This window comes from Scyliorhinus torazame, chromosome 1 (genome assembly GCF_047496885.1).
Source record: "Scyliorhinus torazame isolate Kashiwa2021f chromosome 1, sScyTor2.1, whole genome shotgun sequence".
Taxonomy (NCBI): Eukaryota; Metazoa; Chordata; class Chondrichthyes; order Carcharhiniformes; family Scyliorhinidae; genus Scyliorhinus; species Scyliorhinus torazame.
The window spans coordinates 35,193,359-35,215,145 of NC_092707.1; the positions used below are offsets into that span (position 1 = coordinate 35,193,359).

At 46.4% G+C, this 21,787-nt stretch overlaps 1 protein-coding gene across 1 annotated transcript in view; it reads right to left on the bottom strand.

Annotated features, from left to right (window-relative positions):
* The window catches only part of LOC140397295 (probable E3 ubiquitin-protein ligase HECTD4), a 561,188-nt gene that overhangs the window by 480,947 nt on the left and 58,454 nt on the right, over positions 1-21,787 (bottom strand). The window contains 2 exon segments of the mRNA XM_072486148.1: positions 1,528-1,655; positions 14,107-14,196. Of these exon segments, the coding sequence (XP_072342249.1) occupies positions 1,528-1,655; positions 14,107-14,196 (218 nt within the window).

The following is a 21,787-nucleotide window of genomic DNA, read 5'->3' on the forward strand; positions in this document are numbered from 1 at the left end:
TGTTTGTGTGAACATGCGGGTTAATGTTTGGGGTTTGATGGGAGGATGGGATCGTTGTTATTGATATGGGGATTGACATATTTGTTACTGATTATTGTTTATTGTTGGTGGGTGTAAATTTGGGAGAAAATGTGAAAAAGGAGAATAAAAAAATCTTTTAAAAAAAGATTAGGCAATGGTGATGGTTAGTAAAAGCCAGAAAAAACACTAACAATAATACTTACGACTGTAGAAAACAGAATTTGCTTTTATAACGGTAAGAAGGTATTTATTGTAACTCCTAAAATGTTTTCCAGTTATTTGTTTTCTTCATCCATAAAACTATTTGTATTCTCATTTTCATTTGGGTTTTCTTAACATTCCCTCTGAGACCCAATGGGAAAGAAGTGTAATGTGTTGGCTCTCTACCACTTTCTCTATTTTTCATTGCTTCCTGATATGCCCATTCTCTTCTGATTTAGTTTCAATGAGATGTACCTGAAAATGTCATAACCATTCATTCTCTTTACTTTACAACTTCTGTTTTAATTTTAGATTTTCAACATTTGCAGTTTTTGTTTTAAGTTCTGTAATTCTGATTTTCATTCCATATACTGGGTCCAGAATGCTACAATCAATCAATATGGCTCCGTGCTTTCAGGGAGATGTGGCAAATGTATTAGCTTCTCTCCAATCATTTCTACAAGCTGCAAGTGATGCTGTGAAACCAAATCTCAGCTGCACAGTAAGCCAGAAAATGGCAGATAGTGAAAGGGGCAGGAACATAGGCCAGAAGCCAGATCAAGAAACATTGGGATGAAAAAGGGACAAAAAAAGCAGGAGAAAATTTCAGAATGAAAAGTTGAACAAACAAAGCAGGAAGTAATAGATATCAGAGATGACATTAAAGCAGGAAAAAAGGTCAAATAGAAAAAGGTCAGAAATAAACAGAAACATAGCATTTCACATTACCGGCATCAGCACCAATCATTATCCAAAATTTTGTAACCTGTTAAGAATTTGAAGGCGTGTTATTTTATCGTAATGTCACACTACTGTTGGATTAGTGGTCAACTGCAGTGGCTTTATAGAAGGAACTTTATACGCTGCACTTCCCTTGGAAATATTCAACTATCATTCCTTGTCCTGAGGGCAAAAAAACACCACAGTACTTCCAGAACTAAAATATTCCATACCATTAATTCACCATCGCTTTTGTCTCACATCACACAATATATACCAACTACTCAAAGTGAACTGCATCCCAATCATAAGGAAGCTTTACAGTATTTAAACCTTAAATCACCCCGTGCTCTCTTTTATACTACTTATCTGTAATGCTGATTCATATAGCAGGATCTGCTCCTTCACATTATCCCACCCTTACTTTACTGGATTGCTTTAATAAAGTAATTGCCACATTGCCATTACACAATTTTGCTCTGAAATTTGAAAAATTGATGATTCTACATAAATTTTCAATGCTCACATTATCATCTCCTTTCTTTCTCTTTTGTTCAAACCTGATCAAAGGAAAAAAAGATGTACCTTTGTTGTCACTGGAACTGTTGTTGCTCTCCGGTGCAGACAGCATATCCTCAAAACCCCAAGACACCATATGTTTGTTTCCGAGCAAGCACGAGGCAGAGCCTGGCCCTCCCTCCAGTAGGAGAAGTCTGAAAAAAGAGTACAAGGACAAATGTAAAAATGTTGCAGATATATTCTGATCAAAAGAAAACAATGGTCCAGATTTTGCTGTCAAAATAACAAGGCTGCTGCTTGCTGTTATTAGTGCAAAGATTGTACAGAAACTTCAGGTTCATGGTAGATGTGGGTTTCAACTCAAAAATCTAAATGTTGTCCAAACTGTGCTGCTCTGACATTTGCTTTCTGAAAATGGCATCTCATTGCCCGTCTCTCTCTCTCCATTGAGATGCATTGAATGGTGGAAAGTTGTTAAATTTGCATGGTAGACAAAGTAATTTCAAACAATAACAAAATATTTGAAAATCTCAGCAGGTCTGACAGCATCTGTGGGAGAAGAATAGAGCTAACGTTTCAAGTCTGAATGAATCTTTGCCAGAGGTAGTAATTTCAAGACTAAGCAACCTTTTAACAATGTAATAAGAGTTAATTGCTAGCAATCAAGCAATCTGGTACCGGAAATGAAATATTACAAGTGTGGAACGTCATTCTTGTAGGGGGGTTAAGAATTGCGAGATTTTAAAAATGCATTTATTTCCTTCTGGCTTCAAGTAAAAATTTGTCCCCATTCATTTCCTTCTGTACTCAATTTAACATTGAATTTTCCCAACATCATGTATACTTCCTTCTCCGTCAGTGCGCTGATAATTTAGTAATCCCTCATTCCAATTGTTTAAGGAGATGCACCCTGTTCACTCGGGTCCTTGATGCCCGGTTTCCCGGAGTGACGCTATTAGTTCACATTTTCAGAAATTTTCCATGTAAAATATGAAAATGTAAATATACATGGCAAGTTTGTCTATCAGCAGAGGTAGGTAGATGCACAGACAAAGCAAATTAGGGCCCATTAATATGCTTACCAATGGATCCTAGTCTCTCACGAATTAGTTTCTGACAGAAACATACATATACTCAAGTTAGGAGATATAAATTTTAGCTCACTGCCCAATGCAGCAATCGCACCAATTATTAATTTGAAATTAAAATCCTTCCCCGTCCTTCCTCCACTCCATACAAGAGATCAAACAAATGAGCCCTTATCCCACTAATAACTAGCCACATTTTGCAGGAACAGATTGGAACAACAACTTAATTTCCGGTGTACAATGCACTGGCCATCACTTAGCAGCTTCTCAACTTTTGAGCTGCTGGGAAAAGCATCTTTTGAAACAAGCTTGAAAATTCAAAACATTTTTTAAAATCTCCATCCAAACACCACCCTGAGAAAGTCTCAAGGTATCCCATAATACCCAGTTGGTTTCAATGTCCAAAAAATCATTAAATGCATTTTAGATTTAGGATTAAAGTGCTGCTGTCAGCTTCATTATTCAAACTGCATCTCAAATTGATCTGCTGCAACTGCAAGAATGGTGAACCGGGATTCATATTTTATAATTGGTTCATCAATAAAGGAAACTGGTCAATTAATATTACAGGTACATAACCTTAGCTTTTACCAGACTAATTTAACAGATGCAAGTAGCACAGATTTTCAGGGATTAAGTAAATCACTTCCCATTTATTTTAGAAAAGTGACAGTGAATAGAAAATAACAACCCCTTCATATTTATTTACTCAATATATAGGGAAGTGACATACAACAATGACAGTATTTATTATATATTGCCATTTTCTTAAAGCTTAATTTTTAGACGGAACAATTTTTGCAAAGCAAAAAATAAAAGAGCGCACAGGACACTTACGAGCTTGCTGTTATCTGAAGTTATTTTAACAATACACCTTCAGAAAGAAAGGGAAAGGCATGGAGGTCCAACAGGCAAAGGTCCAATTTGCAGCCATTTTGCCACCAAGTCTGAAGGGTGTGGACTTAATAGCAACCTTCAGGATTACAGCATTATAACCTTGAGCTGACATTTCAGTGCAGTGCTAAGGGAGAGGAGCTTATTCTTCCTACCAAAAATGCACCACATCATACATTAACGTTCATCTGTCATATGTTCCAATTTCACCAGTCTATGACCATTTGAAGGATGCTACTAACTTTACAACATTTTCCAGTTTCATGTCAGCTGCAAACCTTGAAATTGTGTCCTACATATGCTCAGGTCATTAATATAGCAAAACGAGTGGTGTCAGGGAGAACAATGCTGTATACTTCCCTCCGGTCTATAAAACAACCATTTGCTCCTCTCGGGGCTCAGCAACTTTAGACTATGTGACCTTTCTCCTCCATCTTTTAAAATACACAAAACATTTTTTGTCCCCAATACAGCCACTTACCTTCCCCACTGGGTCATCACTTGCTCTTTTGTTTTGTCTTCACTAAGCACTGACCTTTGTTTCTCCATAACACATTATGACATCTTACCTTTAATGCCACTAATAGCACCTTCAATCGCCCTTCACACTGCCACTGTTTCCTTTCATATCTTTGATGCAATCTCTCCTAGCTCCCATCTAGCAATTCCTACTCTGTTCCAGCTGCTCCACCCACCCTTATACAGTATATAATCTCTTACATTTCTCCCTCTCTTTAGCTCTTTAAGAGTTGGACAGACTGGAAATGTTTTTTTAATACAAATGTTTTTATTGAGTTTTTGAACATAAGTATATTTTCAGTTATGTACACTGATTAAAATATATGAAGATGAAAAAAACTGGTAGGATATTGCACACTAACATGTTATGGGAGAGGCGTTTTCAGAACCCCCAAAATGTATCATGGAGTTCAACCAACCTCCCCCTTTAATGTATTGTTGCTTTTGAAGCACACGGTGTGGTATTGCAATCATGGACACGTGGGTTTTTAAACACAAAACAATGTTTATTCCATGAACTCAACTTAACCTTTTAAATAAACATTGGATCACTTAACACCCCTTACTTCAAAGATAACCCCGAAAATAATACAATAGTAAATAATCCCTCAAAATGTTCCTTCAAACTTCCAAAAGACTTCACCTTTAACAACAGACATGAGATTACACTCAATATACTTATAGTCTTTGGATTTTCAGACATCACCAGACCAGCTGTGCTTTTCTTCTTGCAGCTCTTTGCAAAACACACAAACACTCCCAGCCTTCTCATCAAAACTGGCGTTCTCCATTTCAGCAGCTCTCATCAAACCAGCCAGGCGCTTTTCAGCTGCTCTCTCAAACCAGCCAGGCACTTTTCAGCTTTCTTCTCAAACTGAAACTAAACTGCAAAATGGCTGAACTAAAACCAAGCTCCACCCACACTCTGACATCACTGCATTTCTTAAAGGTACATTGCTTAAACATCCATTTCTTAAAGGCACTCTCACATGACACCTCCCCCCAAGAAAAAATAAATAAACCATCAACTTCAAGATGGTTTCATTTTTCACTTTTGCACCATCCACTAAGAAATGTACACAGTAAATATACCTTTGCGTTTTAAAAAAAAACAACACACGCAAACAGGTATAACAATATAGTCCATTTTCTTTCTTCTTCTTCCTCAAACCAAAATCCTTCTCGATTGACAGTCTCTTTGAACAAAGTCTCTGCACGATCCATCCATTCCTCTACGCCTTGGCAATTCTCATTAGAATCAGATACTTTAGTTCAATCTGACCACAGAGTCCCTTGCAATTCTCCAATACAGGAACCTTGGTGATCACAGATTTCAGGCAGTCAAACGCCTGTCGAAAGTCCGCTGTCCATTGAAATTGTTGACGTTTCTTTTTTAAAAATATATATTTATTAAAGTTTTTGAACACAATTTTTCTCTCTTACCTTACAAACAGTAACCCCCTCCCCCCTCCCCCCCTCTCGTAACAAAAAATCCAAACAAAAAAACGAGAAATCGCGCAGAGCAAGATATATACAAGGCAAAATGATATATTTACACAGCTTTGTACACTGGCCCTCACACGTACGTGCCAGTTTCCCCAACCCTCTTTCGCCTCCTGCACTCCCGGTTCGTCCACTACTCCAAATATTGCTAGCCCCCAGCTTGGCTTGACCCGGACTTTCACCACCCGAGATATTGCTCCCGCCACTCCTCTCCAGAACCCCTCCAGTGCCGGGCATGACCAAAACATATGGACATGGTTCGCCGGGCTCCTTGAGCACCTTCCACATCTGTCCTCTACCCCAAAGAACCTACTCAACCTCGCCCCCGTCAAGTGCGCTCTGTGGACCACCTTAAATTGTATCAGGCTGAGCCTGGCACATGAGGAGGAGGAGGAATTAACCCTACCTAGGGCATCAGCCCACAGACCTTCCTCGATCTCCTCCCCCAGCTCCCCCTCCCATTTACCCTTCAACTCTTCTACCAGCGCTTCCCCCTCTTTCAACTCCTGGTGTATTTCCGACACCTTGCCCTCCCCGACCCATACACCCGAGATCACCCTATCTTGAACTTCTTGTGCCGGGAGCAACGGGAATTCCCTCACCTGTCGCCTCACCAAAGCCCTCACCTGCATATACCTAAAGGCATTTCCCGGGGTTAACTTGAACTTCTCCTCCAGTGCCCCTAGGCTCGCAAACGTCCCGTCGATGAACAGGTCCCCCATTCTTCCAATCCCCGCCCGATGCCAGCTCTGGAACCCCCCCCGTCCATCTTCCCCGGGACAAACCGGTGGTTACCCCTGATCGGGGACCACACCGATGCTCCCATTGCACCCCGGTGCCGTCTCCACTGGCCCCAGATCCTGAGCGTTGCCGCCACCACCGGGCTCGTGGTATACTTTTGACGGCGAGAGCGGCAGCGGTGCCGTCACCAACGCCCCCAGGCTCGTTCCTTTACGGGACGCCATCTCCATCCTCTTCCATGCCGCCCCCTCTACCTCCATAACCCACTTGCGGATCATCGCCACATTTGCTGCCCAGTAGTTGCTCCCTAGGTTTGGCAGCGCCAACCCTCCTTGGTCCCTACTGCGTTCCAGAAACCCTCTCCTTACCCTCGGGGTCTTATTCGCCCACACAAACCCCATAATGCTCCTACCTACTCTCTTAAAAAAGGCCTCAGTGATCACGATGGGAAGGCACTGAAACACAAACAGAAACCTCGGAAGGACCACCATTTTGACCGACTGCACTCTACCCGCCAGCGAGAGCGGTAACATGTCCCATCTTTTGAAATCCTCCTCCATTTGCTACACCAATCTCGTCAGATTCAGTTTATGTAGGGTCCCCCAACTCCTGGCTATCTGGATCCCCAGATACCGAAAGCTCCCCTCCGCCCTCCTCAGCGGTAGGTCCCCTATCCCTCTTTCTTGGTCCCCCTGTAATACAAAGAGCTCACTCTTCCCTACATTGAGCTTATAGCCCTAAAACTCCCCAAACTCCCTTAGAGTCTGCATGACCTCCACCATCCCCTCCATTGGATCCGCCACGTACAGCAACAGGTCATACGCATATAGCGACACCCGATGCTCTTCTCCCCCTCGGACCACCCCCCTCCATTTATTAGACTCGCTCAATGACATGGCCAATGGTTCGATCGCCAATGCGAACAACAGGGGGGACAGGGTGCACCCCTGCCTCGTCCCTCGGTACAGTCGAAAGTACTTCGACCTCCGCCAGTTCGTCACTACACTCGCCATCGGGACTCTGTAAAGGAGCTTAACCCAATTGGTAAACCCTACCCCGAACCCAAACCTAAGCAGCACCTCCCAGAGGTACTCCCACTCTACTCGGTCAAAGGCCTTCTCCGCGTCCATAGCTGCCACTATCTCCGCCTCTCCCTCCTCCGATGGCATCATTATCACGTTTAAGAGCCGCCGCACATTGGTGTTTAGTTGCCTGCCCTTTACAAATCCCGTCTGGTCCTTGTGGATTACCTCCGAGACACAGTCCTCGATCCTCGTGGCCAGCACTTTTGCCAGCAACTTTGCATCCACATTGAGGAGCGAGATCGGCCTGTACGATCCACATTGCAGTGGGTCCTTGTCCCGCTTTAGGATCAAAGAAATTGTCGCTTCCGACATCGTCGGGGGCAGGGTCCCCTCCTCTCTTGCCTCATTAAAGGTCCTCACCAGTAGCGGGGCCAACAGGTCTGCGTACTTCCTGTAGAACTCCACCAGGAATCCATCCGGTCCCGGGGCCTTCCCCGCCTGCATGCTCCCCAAACCCTTGCTCAGCTCCTCCAACCCAATTGGTGCCCCCAAACCAGCCACCTCTTGCTCCTCCACCCTCGGGAATCTCAGCTGATCTAGGAATCGTCTCATCCCCTCTTCCCCCGCTGGGGGCTGGGATCTGTACAGTTCTTCATAAAAGGCCTTGAATACCTCGTTTATTTTCGTCGCACTCCAAACCGCGGCTCCCCTTCCATCTTTGACTCCCTCTATTTCCCTCGCTGCCATCCTCTTACGGAGCGGGTGTGCCAGCATCCGACTAGCCTTTTCCCCATACTCTTAGGCCGCCCCCTGCACCTTCCCACACACCACCTCGTCCGCCAGCAGTCCCACATCCAGCCGCCACAACGGGCGTTGGTCCCTCTCCTCTCCCAGCTACAGTTCCACCCAGTGCGGGGCATGGTCCGAAACAGCTATAGCCAAATACTCAGTCCCCTCCACCCTCGGGATGAGCACCCTACCCAGAACAAAGAAATCTATCCGGGAGTAGGCTTTGTGTACATGGGAGAAGAAAATTCCCTGGCCTGCGGCCTTGCAAACCGCCATGGGTCCACTCCCCCCATCTGATCCATAAACCCCCTAAGTACCTTGGCCGCCGCCGGTCTCTTTCCAGTCCTTGATTTGGAGCGGTCCAGTGCTGGATCCAACACTGTATTGAAGTCCCCTCCCATTATCAGGCCTCCTATCTCCAGGTCCGGAATGCACCCCAACATGCGCTTCATGAATCCTGCATCATCCCAGTTCGGGGCGTATACGTTTACCAACACTACCCACGTCCCTTGCAGCCTACCACTCACCATTACATATTGCCCTCCATTGTCCGCTACAATAGTCTTGGCCTCAAATGACACCCGCTTTCCCACCAATATTGCCACCCCTCTATTCTTCGCGTCCAGTCCAGAGTGGAATACCTGCCCTACCCATCCCTTTCTTAGCCTGACCTGGTCCGCCACCTTCAGGTGTGTCTCTTGGAGCATGGCCACGTCCGCCTTCAGTCCCTTTAAGTGCGCGAACACTCGAGCCCTCTTCACCGGCCCATTCAGGACCCTCACATTCCACGTTATCAGCCGGATTGGAGGGGCTCTCACCTCCCCCCACGCCCCGCCGACTAGCCATCTCCTTTTCTGGGCCAGCCCCGTGTCCACGCCTCCCTCACCCTCCAGTCCCCCAGACGGAGGACCCACGTCCCGACCACCTCCTGTGTGTCTCATTCCCTTTCGGCCAGTGCAGCAGCAACCCTTTTTCCCCCCCACTTCCCCCCCCCCCCCGACCCGTCTAGCTTTTTTGCTCCCCCCATGTCACTCCCGTAAGTCAGCTGACACCTGCTGACCCCGGCTTCCCCCGCCGTCCCATTGACCTCCCCGTGTGGGAGTCTCCCAATCAATATGCGTTCCTTCGTTCCCCTTCCCGCCTTTCTTCCCGCGCGCGGGAAAACACCCCGCGCTTTCCAAAGCCCGCTCCGCCCCCTCTGGCGCAGCTCCTGTCGCGGCCTTGTCTCTCTCCCCCAGCACATGTAACATTTCCTGCGCGTGATTGACCCCCTATATACAACAACCATCACACATCAAACCCGAAAACATCCCCCCCCACCCTCACAAACCCTCAGTTAGAGTCCAACTTTTCGGCTTGCACAAAGGTCCACGCCTCTTCAGGCGTTTCGAAGTAATAGTGTTGGTCCTTGTATGTGACCCACAGTCGTGCTGGCTGCAGCATTCCGAATTCCACATCTTTCTGGTACAATGCCGCTTTGGCCCGGTTGAAACCCGCTCTCCGCTTTGCAACCTCCGTGCTCCAGTCCGGGTATATTCGGATCTCTGCATTGTCCCACTTACTGCTCCGCTCCTTCTTGGCCCATCTCAGGACCCACTCTCTGTCCATGAACCGGTGGAACTTCACCACCATCGCCCTTGGCGGCTCATTTGCCTGGGGCTTCTTCCCCAGCACCCAATGTGCCCCGTCCAACTCCAGCGGCCTCGAAGGGGCCTTCGTGCCCATCATCGCCTCGAGCATCGTGCTCGCGTATGCCCCGGCATCAGCCCCCTCCACTCCCTCAGGGAGACGCAGGATTCGCAGATTCTTTCTCCTCGACCTGTTCTCCAGGTCTTCGAGTCTTCCCGCCCACCTCTCGTGTAGCACCTCGTTCTGCTCCACTCTCACCGCCAGGCCCACGAGCTCGTCCTCGTTCTGACTGACTCTTTTCTGTACCTCCTGGATCTTAGCTTCGTGGGCCTTCTGGGTGATCCCGAGTCCTTCAATTGCCGACATCTCCTTGCGCATCTCCTCGCGCTGCTCCTCGAAGCAGTACATTTTAACATCAACAGTACACTACACCCTCACTTGGGAAAACTTTTCTGGTGAAATTCCGCACCTGCATATACCCAAATCCCTCCTCGAGTGGTTACCACTACGGCATTCCCGGAATACTGCCCCAGGTGAGCGGCAGTGGCACTGTTGCTCGCGCCCCCAGCGCAAGACTGTGTGGAGTCTGCACATTCTCCCCGTGTCTGCATTGGTTTCCTCTGGGTGCTCCAGTTTCCTCCCACAGTCCAAAGTTGTGCAGATTATGTGGATTGGCCATGATAAATTGCCCTTTACTGCCTAAAATGTTAGATGGGGTTACGGGGATGGGTGGAGGCATGGGCCTAAGTAATGAACTCTTTCAGAGGGTCGGTGCAGACTCGATGAGCCGAATGGCTTCCATCTGCACCCACAAAGCATCCGTCTCCTTACTCCAGCCCCGCACCTTCTCCACATTTGCCGCCAGTAGTAGTGCATCAAATTCAAAAGAGCCAAGCCCCCCCCCTCCCCCTACCCTTTGGCACAGCCTTCCTTGCCACACAAACGACGAGGCCAGCCTATCCATCCCTCAGAAAAATGCCTTTGGCAAAAAGACTGGTAGACATTGGAACAAAAACAAAACCGTGGCAAAATATTCATTTTGACTGCCTGCATCCGGCCAGCCAACGACAAAGGGAGACGATCCCACCTTCCCAGATCTTCCTTCACCTTCCCCACCAGGTTCGTGAAATTTAGCTTACCTGCTACCTGTATCCCCAAGTACCTGAAGTGATTTGTCGCTACCCTAAATGGAAACTCTTCCACTCCTGCTCCCCCACCTGAAGACAAAATGACGAAGTACTCACTTTTCCCAAAATTCAATTTATACCCAGAAAAGCCCCAAATTTTCCTAGCAACCCCATTATGTCCCTCACCAAAGAGCCCAGGTCCAAAATGTACAACAGTAAATCATCTCCGTACAAAGATATCCTGTGCTCAACAGCCCCAACCCACACTTCACTACCTCCCCTCCACAAGCCCGAACTCCTCAGCGCAAAGGTCGAGGGCAAATTGCCAAAGCAAACAAGGGGGGCATGGGGCACCCCGCCTCGTTCTCCCAAATAGTGGAAAGTACTTGACTGTGTCTCAGCACACAAGCTGTCGGATCCTTATATAGCAATTTTATCCAAGCCACAAACTTGGGCCCAATTCCAAACTTCTCCAGTGCCGCAAACAAAGAACCACTTCACTCTGTCAGATGCTTTCTCCGTATCTAACGCCACCATCCCCTCGAACTCCTTTCCCTCTGCTGGAAAAAGCACCACATTCAGCAACCGCTGCACGTTCAACAACAGCTGCTTGCCCTTAACAAACCCCATCTGATCCCTTCCCAACATATTCGGGAGACACTCCTCCAGCCTCATCGCCAACACCTTTGCCAATGTCTTGGCATCCACATTCAGCATAGAAATGGGCCTATACAACCCACACTCGACCGGATCCTTCCTTTTTCAGTAACAATGAAATGGATGCCTGCCTTATTGTCTCTGGCAGCCGTCTCTCTCTCCTTAAATGTTTCATAGAACTCCACCAGGAACCCATCCAGCCCCGGTACCTTACCTGACTGCATTGTCCCTATCGCTGGCTTCACTTCCTCCAAATCTAATGGCTCCTCTAACCCAGCCCTCTCCTCCTCTCCCACCTCCAGACACCACCATCTCCAACTCATCCTCCAGCGGCTTCAACTTATATAAACCACTATAATAATCTTCAAACACCCTATTCATCTGCTCTGAAGCCACCACCACCCCTCCTGTTCCACCCCTAATCCGCACGATCTCCCTCGCCGCTGCCTGCTGGTGGAGCTGGCCCACCAGCAATCGACTGGCCTTCGCGCCACTCATACACAACCCCCCCCCCCCCCCCCCCCCCCCCCTTGCCTCAACTGTCAAACTACTCTCCACGTAGACAGGAGGTCAAACCTTGCCTGCAACTCCTTCCTCCTCACCAATAGCCCCAGCTCCGGATCCTCCACATATCTTCCATCCATCTTCAAAACCTCCTGCCGCCACTCCTCCCAGATCTCCCTATCCACCTTTGCCTTAAATGTGATGACCTCACCCCTCACTACCACCTTTAATGCCTCCCAAACCACTGACGACGAGAACTCCCCATTTTGTTTTCCATAATTGTGTCCATCAAACTGGCTCCCAAACAACAGGTGCAACAGATGTCCACAAAAGTTCAACATCAAAGCTCTGAAGGCTCCAATCAAAAAAGAGACCGTTTCCAACAGAGTCTTGGGGAAAGGCTTTTGAGGTAATTTGATCAAGAACATATATCTGTGAACAAACATTCCAGAATGAATTAGTTTGTCTATGCTGTTAGCAGAAACAGTAGTCACACCACCAGTCCTTGTCCATTGCTATTCCAGGTTGCAATTGGCTTTTGTATGAAATAATTAACTTGAATCCAGTTATCCAAGGCTCTGAATTAAATTTGAAGTATTTTGTGGCTACAAATAAGTTTACCTGTTGCTAAAACTTGAGTTAGGAACAGATACACAGACAGAATTACGACGTCTATGCTCATTCATTTGCTTTTTTTGGCCCTTGTTCCGCACTGTAACCACGGTTTGTCGATGTACTGTGTGTCAATGTACTCTGTTGATTATTCTTCTTTTGTTTACTATGTACGACTGTGTACGTTCCCTTGGCCACAGAAAAATATTTTTCACTGTACTTTAGTACATGAGACAATAAATCAAATCAAATCAGTAGAAGAGAGAATTTTTGGACAAGACGACCAGGAAAGTAGGAAGAATGAATTTCAATGTCTCCCTTCTATACATGTATTTTTAATGTAGCCATGGTCACGTATCTCTGACTCAAACTAATTTGGAGTAAGCATTTGCATTGTTGCAATTCATTGAGTCACTACAGGATAGTAAAGTGTATGCAGGTTTACATCATTCTCTCCTGCGGCCCAAAATTTCTAATTTTACAGTTATACTTTCCTGAAAGACAGATGGGCAACTTCAGAGGACGTCAAGTGGTGAGCGCGTTTTGCGCAACTCGTATTAAGCCCGGCATTAGATCAATTACTCCTTCTGTTGACTGTAACTAGAATATGCTTTGGGGATAAAAATTGTTCTTTTCTGATAAATTACATCATGGTTGAAGAAAGGAGGAAAGATAGGCCAGGTGAAGGGCGCTGATTAGGTAACACCTAATTTAGCCTCACATAAAAGGCTCTGCACTACATGCCAGCATAACCAACCAACGCAAAAATTTACATTAGAATAAATGTGTTCAAGATGTATATACTTTTACCAGTAACAATATCAAATAAGTATATAGTTCACATGAAATAGTGCTGAGGTTCACATTGGTTTTGTTGGCGTTTGAAAACAGAGGAACCATATTGTGCCTCTAAGAAAGGGGAAGAAATAGAACATTTCAAAAGCATTTAACAAAACATTTCTCCATTAGTTCCAGTGCACCGTAAACATTGCCCTGAATCAGGCTTCAAAGGGTCATTCCCCCCCCAGTAAAATTCTCTCTTCTACTGATTTGATTTATTGTCACATGTACTAAAGTACAGTGAAAAGTTCAATCGCTGCTCCAGAGATAGTTGATCGTGACCACCTCTGGAACAATGGGAAAAGATGACAGGATTCACTCTTCGGACTGCTATCCCAGTGACATTGGCAGGAAAATATATGCATTTGAATGACAGGGAAAGACAGGATAAGATTCAGTTGTGATGCACTCTACAGCTGACTACCTGGTATTCAAACATAATAAAATCAAACCTCAAGAAGAAACTATAGGACTGCTGGCACAAAAACATGACTCAACTCGATTTAGTGGAGGAGGGAGAGAGAAAGACAGACAGTGGAGAAGAGGAATAAATGAATGTGACACATAGATGGATGTACTTCCCTCAACAATATTTAGGATTAAGTGGTAATGAAAGTTTATTTTTAATTTAGACATAATACATGAAAAATGTTTAGATTAACAATAGTGTTCATTAATTACAGTTTAGTCTGCTCCTTCCAATAAAGCACTACATACCGGTGTAGAACATCTGTTACAGGCAAAAATCCCAGGTCCATCTGCTTCTGCAACAGGTGCACTGTGTGAATGAGGGTTTTCAGGGAACCTCTAAAAAGGAAAATAAATTGTAGTCACAAATATGAAGCAGTAAATCAGAATCGTCACATGAACAAATTACTAAAGATTTCTCAGGCGAATTGTAACTTGGTAATCACTTTCTCAAATAGGCGTTATATTAGAGCATCATTTTGGTCTTATTTTGTCTTATAAAAAGCATTTAGACAGTTATATGGGAAAGATGAGTAGAGGGATATAGGCCAAATGTGGGCAATCGGGACTAGCTTAGTGGTAAAAACTGGACTGCATGGACAAGTTGGGCCGAAGGGCCTGTTTTCATGCTGTAAACCTCTGACTCCATGACAATAAAGTCAGCTAATAACTTAGCAGTGAATTGTCATAATCTAGTCATCAGCAGAAGTGTAGACAATGATTGCATGCAATCAATCTCAAGGTAAATGAACGTAAATCAGATCATTAAATCTACAAAAAAAAAAAAAAAACTCGACCTCCTACAAATTTATCACAGTCCCACCAAAAAAGAACAACATGGCATTGCATAGTGTTTTCCGTTACTATAAACTTAATTCAAATCAGAAACGGACTATTAAAAATGTCTCCACCATTTGCTAATATGCTGAGTTCTATGCATGTCAATTTTGGCTAAGAAAGCAGACCAAACAAAGCCAAAATCTGTAGCCTCAGAAAAACAAGGCAAATGGAGCTTTTACGGTAGTTCACTGGCAGCACATACAAGATTAAAGCATGGAAAGAATTTGACCCTGCGCATGACATTGGAACATTCTGCACAGACCGACAGCAAAAGTTAATGTGACACCCACTATCCATTCTAGTCCCTCACCTTTTGTTCACTTCATTTGTGGCAGTTACTTGCAAGGTGAGCATTTATTCTCCATGCCAATTGATCTTCAGAAAGTGGTGGTGAGTCACCTTCTTGAATCTTTGCAATCAGGTGGCATAGGCACACCCATACACCTATAGTGCTGCTGGGTATGAAATTCCACCATTTGGCCCAGGGACAGTAAAGGAACAAAAATGTATTTCCAAGTCAGGGTGCTGCATGTCTTGGCAGTGCAACTTGGAGATGGTGGTGTTTTATATCCACACGCACACAATAAAATCTGTTGAACATGTGCCTAATTTACAAACCAGCTACACGAGTATCAGGCTGACAGGAAATCATCCATTTAAGATCTGATTAAGATATCTCTCGCTGTTCTTAACCCCAGGATGGATCCAGAGAGAGAGATTACTGAAACCAGAAATAGAACATAGTCTTGCAGCACAAGAGGGGGCCATTCAATCTAATTTGCCTGTGCAGGCTCTTCGAAAGAGCTTTTCAATTTAGTTCCCCAATCCATATTTTCCCAATGACCAGTAAATCAGTCTTCAAGTAAGTCTTTTGATGTGCAAAGTATGAAAATTTGATTTTTACCACCTTTTTAGATACAATATCGTGTTTCAGATATTAAGAACCTGCTGCATTGGGTATCACATGATCACGGGAGCGGCTACATTTTTGATAAGCTCGGGTTCTGCTCATCTTTCTTTCGTTATTCTTGTGAAGATTTCTTTTGCCTTTTCTGGTCTGCACGTTCGTGTAATGTATCAAGAGTTGTTGGTCAGTGTTTCAGCTTTATTGAGTAGCGTTGAAAGGCTTTAATCCTTATGGCAATTGGAAAAATTGGGGGTTGGGCCCAGTCTTTGGGGGCGCAGCTACTTTTGGGAGGATTACCGCCCGGACAGCATGGTGGTCACCAGCGGATAATGGCTTCTAGCGATGAAAGTCAATCCATTTGAATGGCTTGGCTTCGCAGTGCAGGACATCAAAACCCAGTTTCAAGAGTTTAGAGGTTTCTTTATGAAGGCAATGGCGGCACATGAGGAGGTTCTTGCGAGAGAGAACTTTATCCTTGGTGGAAGCCCACTTCCGCATGATCTGTCGCCCATCCTGAGGGTTGCAGATGAGAAGCCCTGCTGAGCCTGGTGTCTCCGGTGAGATGGTGGAGATTTCCCAACCGAGTTTGAGAACTGGCTGCCATGCTTCAGGAACCTCAATCTGGAGGCCGGGCAGCTCAAGTTCATTGGAGCACATTTAATCCTGTCCTCAAGGGTTGGGGTGATCTGCCAACCTCTGGTTCAGTGTGGTCCTGCTCCTGGCATTGGGTGAAAGGGGCAAGGGCTGCCTGTATTTTATCTGCTTGCAGGGAAGTGAATTCTTTGGGGGGGGATGTCTTGCACCATCAATTATCCTAAATTAACACTATTATATGTGATCAGCTAGATATTATATGTGGGATTTGTGCAGTTTCTTTATCCTTTTGCATCCTGATTTTGGGTGGCTGGGCGGGTGACATTTATCCTGAATTGGGTCTCCCTCTGCTGTCAGAACCTTTTTGGCGAGATCGGCCTTAATACCCTCTATTGTGGCGGCAGGTGGGGTGTCTACTTGGTGGTCCCTTTCGGGAGAGTTTCCTTAAGTGCCGTGTTTTGTACAGGATCCGGATGAGCCTAGCCTGGGTTGTTTTAAGCTATATGTGTGACGCAGGTCTAAATTGTTGCCTGTACCCTGTTCAGGTACAGTCGGGTTAGTCATCTGTGGAGGGAACCAGTTGGGGATTTTGTCTGATTCACCTGGTCTTGTTGTTCCTAACACAATAATGACTGTTGTTTTGGACTGCACTGCTTGTACGTTGACCTTCTTTTTGCTTTTGGCGAATGTGCAAAAATTTAAATACTCCAATAAACAGAGGTTTTTTAAAAATCAACATGGAAGAAAATTTTTAGTTTCCTCTTTAGCCAATTATTTTAAATCTCCAACCTTCTGGTTACCAATCCCCTTGCCAAAGGAAGCATTTTCTCCCCAATTGCTCTATCAAAACTCCAATAATTTTGTATATCTCTATTCGGTCTCCCATTAATATTTTTTTGTTTCAAGGAAAGCAAATCAAGAGTCTTCAATGTCTTTACATAGCATCATTGTATACAACACTCCAGCCAAGGTCTAATCAGTAATTTGCAATAGTTTAAGGTGATTTCCTTCCGAAGTACTCAATATCCCTCTTGCAAAGCCAAGTATCTCATAAGCTTTCTCAACTACCTTATTAACATACTCTGCCACATTTAAATATAGCGAGTATATACCCAAAGATCTCCATTATATGACAGCACTTCCAAAATTGTACCATTTAGATTTATATTCCATGTTTCATCAACTCTGTCACAAATACTTAATCTATGTTAAATTACATTGTCCACATGTGTGCCTATGTCACCAGTTTAGGTCGTCAACTTTGAAAAGTTGACTCCCGGTGGCGGCCATGGTGTGAGTGATGGCACATGGCTGGTTTAGCACACTGGGCTAAATCGCTGGCTTTTAAAGCAGCCCAAGCAGGCCAGCAGCACGGTTCAATTCCCGTACCAGCCTCCCCGAACAGGCGCCGGAATGTGGCGACTAGGGGCTTTTCACAGTAACTTCATTGAAGCCTACTGGTGATAATAAGCGATTTTCATTTCATTTGGCAGCTCCCGCTCGAGGCTGTTTTTTTGTACCTTTTCCCCCTTTGCAGGGTAGGGTGGATGTTTTGTGGAAAGAAGGTGCAGGGTGACTGGAGACTGGTGGGGCTGGTGGATGGATCCACGGACCAAGAGTGGGTGAGAAGAAGGAAACAGTTAAAGCAAGACAATCTTCGTGCGCCACAGGTCAAGATGGCGGATGGCAAAAGAGTCTGCCTTGCCCAATTGTCAACACAGCAACTGGTGGACTTTTTAAATGAAAAGTCCAGCCGGCAAAGGGAGGCCCAGAATGACCTAACCAAGGCAGTGGAACCGTTAAAAGCGGGAATTCACCGCGTGGAGCAGAGGCTGGAGTCCCAGGGTCAGACTATTCGGAAAGTGGAGTCGGCGGGGGAGCACGAGGAGCAGCTTGCCTCGTTGGCGGCTGAAATAGGTGTGATGCAGGAGGCTCAGAAGCTGTTAAAAGGAGAAGGTGGAGGACCTGGAGAATTGCTCCCGGGGACAGAACTCAAGAATCGCAGGCTGCCTGAAGGCATCGACGGTGCTGACGCTGGTGCGTATGTAGCCAGATGCTGGAGAAGTTGATGGAGGAGGGGGGCCTTGACCGGCCCCTGGGTGTCAATCAAGCGCACAGGGTGCTGATGAGGAAGCCGCAGGCAAATGAGCCACCGAGGGAGATGGTGGTGCCTCTGCACCGGTTCCTGGACAAGGAGAAGATATTGAGATTGGCGAGGCAGACGAGTTGCACCTGGGAGAGTGAGCGAGCTTCGGGTGTATCAGGATCTGGGTGTGGACCTGGCGAAAAGGCGAGCCAGGTTTAATCGGGTGGTGGCTGCTGTCTTTAAAAAGGGGGCGAAGTTCAGGATGTTGTACCCGTCCGCCTCTGGATGACTTTCAATAGTCGAGAACATTACTTTGGAACACCAGAGGAGGCGTTGGAGTTTTTAAAGAGACAATGGACTGGCAGGAGAAGGAGGATTTTGCACTGTGGTGGAGGTGTGAAGAGATGGGTGTTTTTTCGGTTTCTTTTTTCTCGTTTTTTTTTTTTTTTTTAGTTGTTGGATAACTTTTCTCCTTTGGGATGTTTTGTTGCGTTCAGGGTGAGTGCACTTTTCTTTTCTTGTTTCATTGTTGTTTGTGAGGTGTGCAAGCGAGGACGGGCGCAGTGGAGGTAGGAGGCTTAGGTTCCTTGGGTGGGGGCTGCCAGGCTAGCTGGGCTGGCTAGTTAACAGGAGTGCAGTGGGGATGTGATTAGATGGTTAGTGTAGCAGAGGGGGATGGGGATGTTGTTTTGTTCGCAGGGGGGGCTAAGGAAAGGGAAGGTAGGACAAGTCTTCCATTCGAGATTAGACATGAAGACCGGGGGGGGGATCTAGTAGCAGATTCAGGGGGGAAGGTTTGTGATGGTGAACGGGCAATTTGATGGGATGCCAGTGGTCCCCAATTGGAACATTGTGGAGTTTATGAGGAGAGTGCTGGAGAACAGAGCCCGGACCTGGACTCGCACTGGTTGATTATTTTTGTGTGCATGTCTTGTGTGCGCGTTTGTGCGCGTGTTGGACCGGTCGAGCCCGTGGTCAGGGAGGGTGTCGGCGGTGACGAAGGAGCTGAAGGGGTTCATGGAGTTCATGGTGGTGGACCCATGGAGGTTTGGGAGGCCGAGGGTGACAGAGTTTTCATACTTCTCCCATGTACACAAGGTGTACTCTCGGATTGATGGATTTGTGATGGGCAAGACGTTATTGGCAATCGTAGTTTCAGACCACATGCCGCATTGGGTGGACCTGCAAGTGGATAAGTGGATTGGGGAGGGGGGTGGGGGACAGCACCCGCAGTGGAGGATAGACGGAGATTTTGTTAGCAGATGAGGTGGTGTGAGTGAGAAGATGAGGGCCGCCATTTGGGGGTCTGTGGAACTAAATGATACAGGTGGGGTCTCGGTCGCCACGCTGCGGGAGGCACTCAAGGCAGTGGTTAGGGGGAAGATCATATCAATCTGGACACATAGGGAGAAGGAGCGAGCAGAGATGGCAAGGTTAGATGAGGTTTTTGGGGAGGGGTGGGGGTAGGAGGTATTCGGAGGCCCTGGAGGCAGGATTGTTGAAGGAGAGGCAGAAGCTTCAGATGGAGTTCGGGTTGCTGTCCACGGGGAAGACAGTAGGGCAGTTGCAGAGGGCCAGAGGGGCAATGTATGAGCGGGGAGAAGGCTGGTAGGATGCTGGCCCACCGACTCAGGGAAATTGGAAAGGTGAAGGACAGTAGGGGTGGAGTGGTATTGGACCACGTGGGAGTGAATGGGATATTTGAGGAGTTTTGCAGAAGGCTTTGTAAATGGGCCCCTTCTGGGAAGGGCATTTAATGAGGCCAGGGAGAAGGGGGAGATGGGTGGGTGCAGTCCGTTAAGATGACGGTACTCCCGAGATTTTTATTTATGTTTCAGAACCTTTTGATTTTTATTTCAAAGGTGTTCTTTAGGAAGATCAATACATTGATCCTGGGGTTTGTGTGGGCGGGGAAAGCCCCACGGGTGAAGGTGCTGCTGGAGCGGGGTGGGGGCTGGCCTTACGAACTTAATGAACTATTACTTTACTTTGTAGAAAACATAGCCACGGTAAGGAAGTGGGTAGTGGGAGAGGGGTCGGTATGGGAGTGGATGGAGGCGGCCTCATGCAAGGGCACCAGCTTGGGAGCACTGTTGACGGCACCTCTGCCGTTCTCGCCGACCAGGTACACCACAAGTCCGGTAGTGGTGGCAGCCCAGAGGGTGTGGGGACAGTAGCAGCAGCACCCAAAGCTTGAGGGGGGCCTCGGTTTGGAGGAATCACAGGGTCCCACAAGGTTAGCACTGCTGCCTCACGGTGTCGAGGACCTGGTTCGATCCCAGCTTCGGGTCACTGTCCGTGTGGAGTTTGCACCTTCTCCCCGTGTTTGCGTGGGTCTTGCCCCCACAACCCAAAGATGTGCAGGTAGATGGATTGGCCACACTAAATTGCCCTTAATCGGGAAAAAAAGAAGAATTGAGCACTTAAAACATTTTTTTTTTTTTTAAAGTACAAAACAATCTGTACCTCAGCATATTTAAAATTATCACCTCCCCGGCTCTCTGCAGTACAGAATTAATTCCAAAGATTCAGAACCCTCAGCAGAAATTTCTCTTCCATCTTTGGGTTCAATGAAAGATCCCTTAATTTGAAACTGTGTCCTAGTTCTTACTGTGAAAAACCAGATCAATTTTATGCATTTCACAGCAGCACAAATTCAGTGACAAATTAGTTACGTTGAGCATGCTGAACATCTATCTCCTCCCAATTCTGCACACAGACACACTACCCTCACACCAACTCACCCATCCCCACAGCCCCCAACTCTTATTGTATTGCTGCTCGCACACTGTTCCTTCACTACCCATTATATTCTAACCAGAATGCTTTCTTTTTTTAAAAATAATTTTTATTCAAAATTTTTTCACAGATTATCACAACAGAAAAATAGAACCCCCCCTTTACACAAATAATAAAACAACAAGAACAAAAGTGCATAAATAAACAAATAAACGTTAAACAGTAAACAATAGTGCATCCCCTACTAGATACAAACTCCCCCCCCCCCGGGTTGCTGCTGCTGACCATCTCCTAACGCTCTGCCAGGAAGTCTAGGAGCGGCTGTCACCGCCTGAAGAACCCTTGCACAGATCCCCTTAAGGCGAATTTCACCTTCTCCAATTTAATAAACCCTGCCTTGCCTTTAATCCAGGATTCCACGCTTGGGGGCCTTGCATCCTTCCATTGAAGCAGAATCCTTCGCCAGGCTACCAGGGACGCAAAGGCCAAAATACCGGCCTCTTTTGCCTCCTGCACTCCCGGCTCGTCCGACACCCCAAATATTGCGAGCCCCCAGCTAGGCCTAATCCTGGAATTCACTACCCTTGACACCGTCCTCGCTACACCCCTCCAGAACTCCTCCAACGCTGAACATGCCAAGAACATGTGGGTGTGGTTTGCTGGGCTCCCCGAACACCTCGCACATCTGACCTCACTCCCAGAAAAACGGCTTAGCCTTGCCCCGGTCAAGTGCGCCCTGTGCAGCACCTTAAATTGTATCAGGC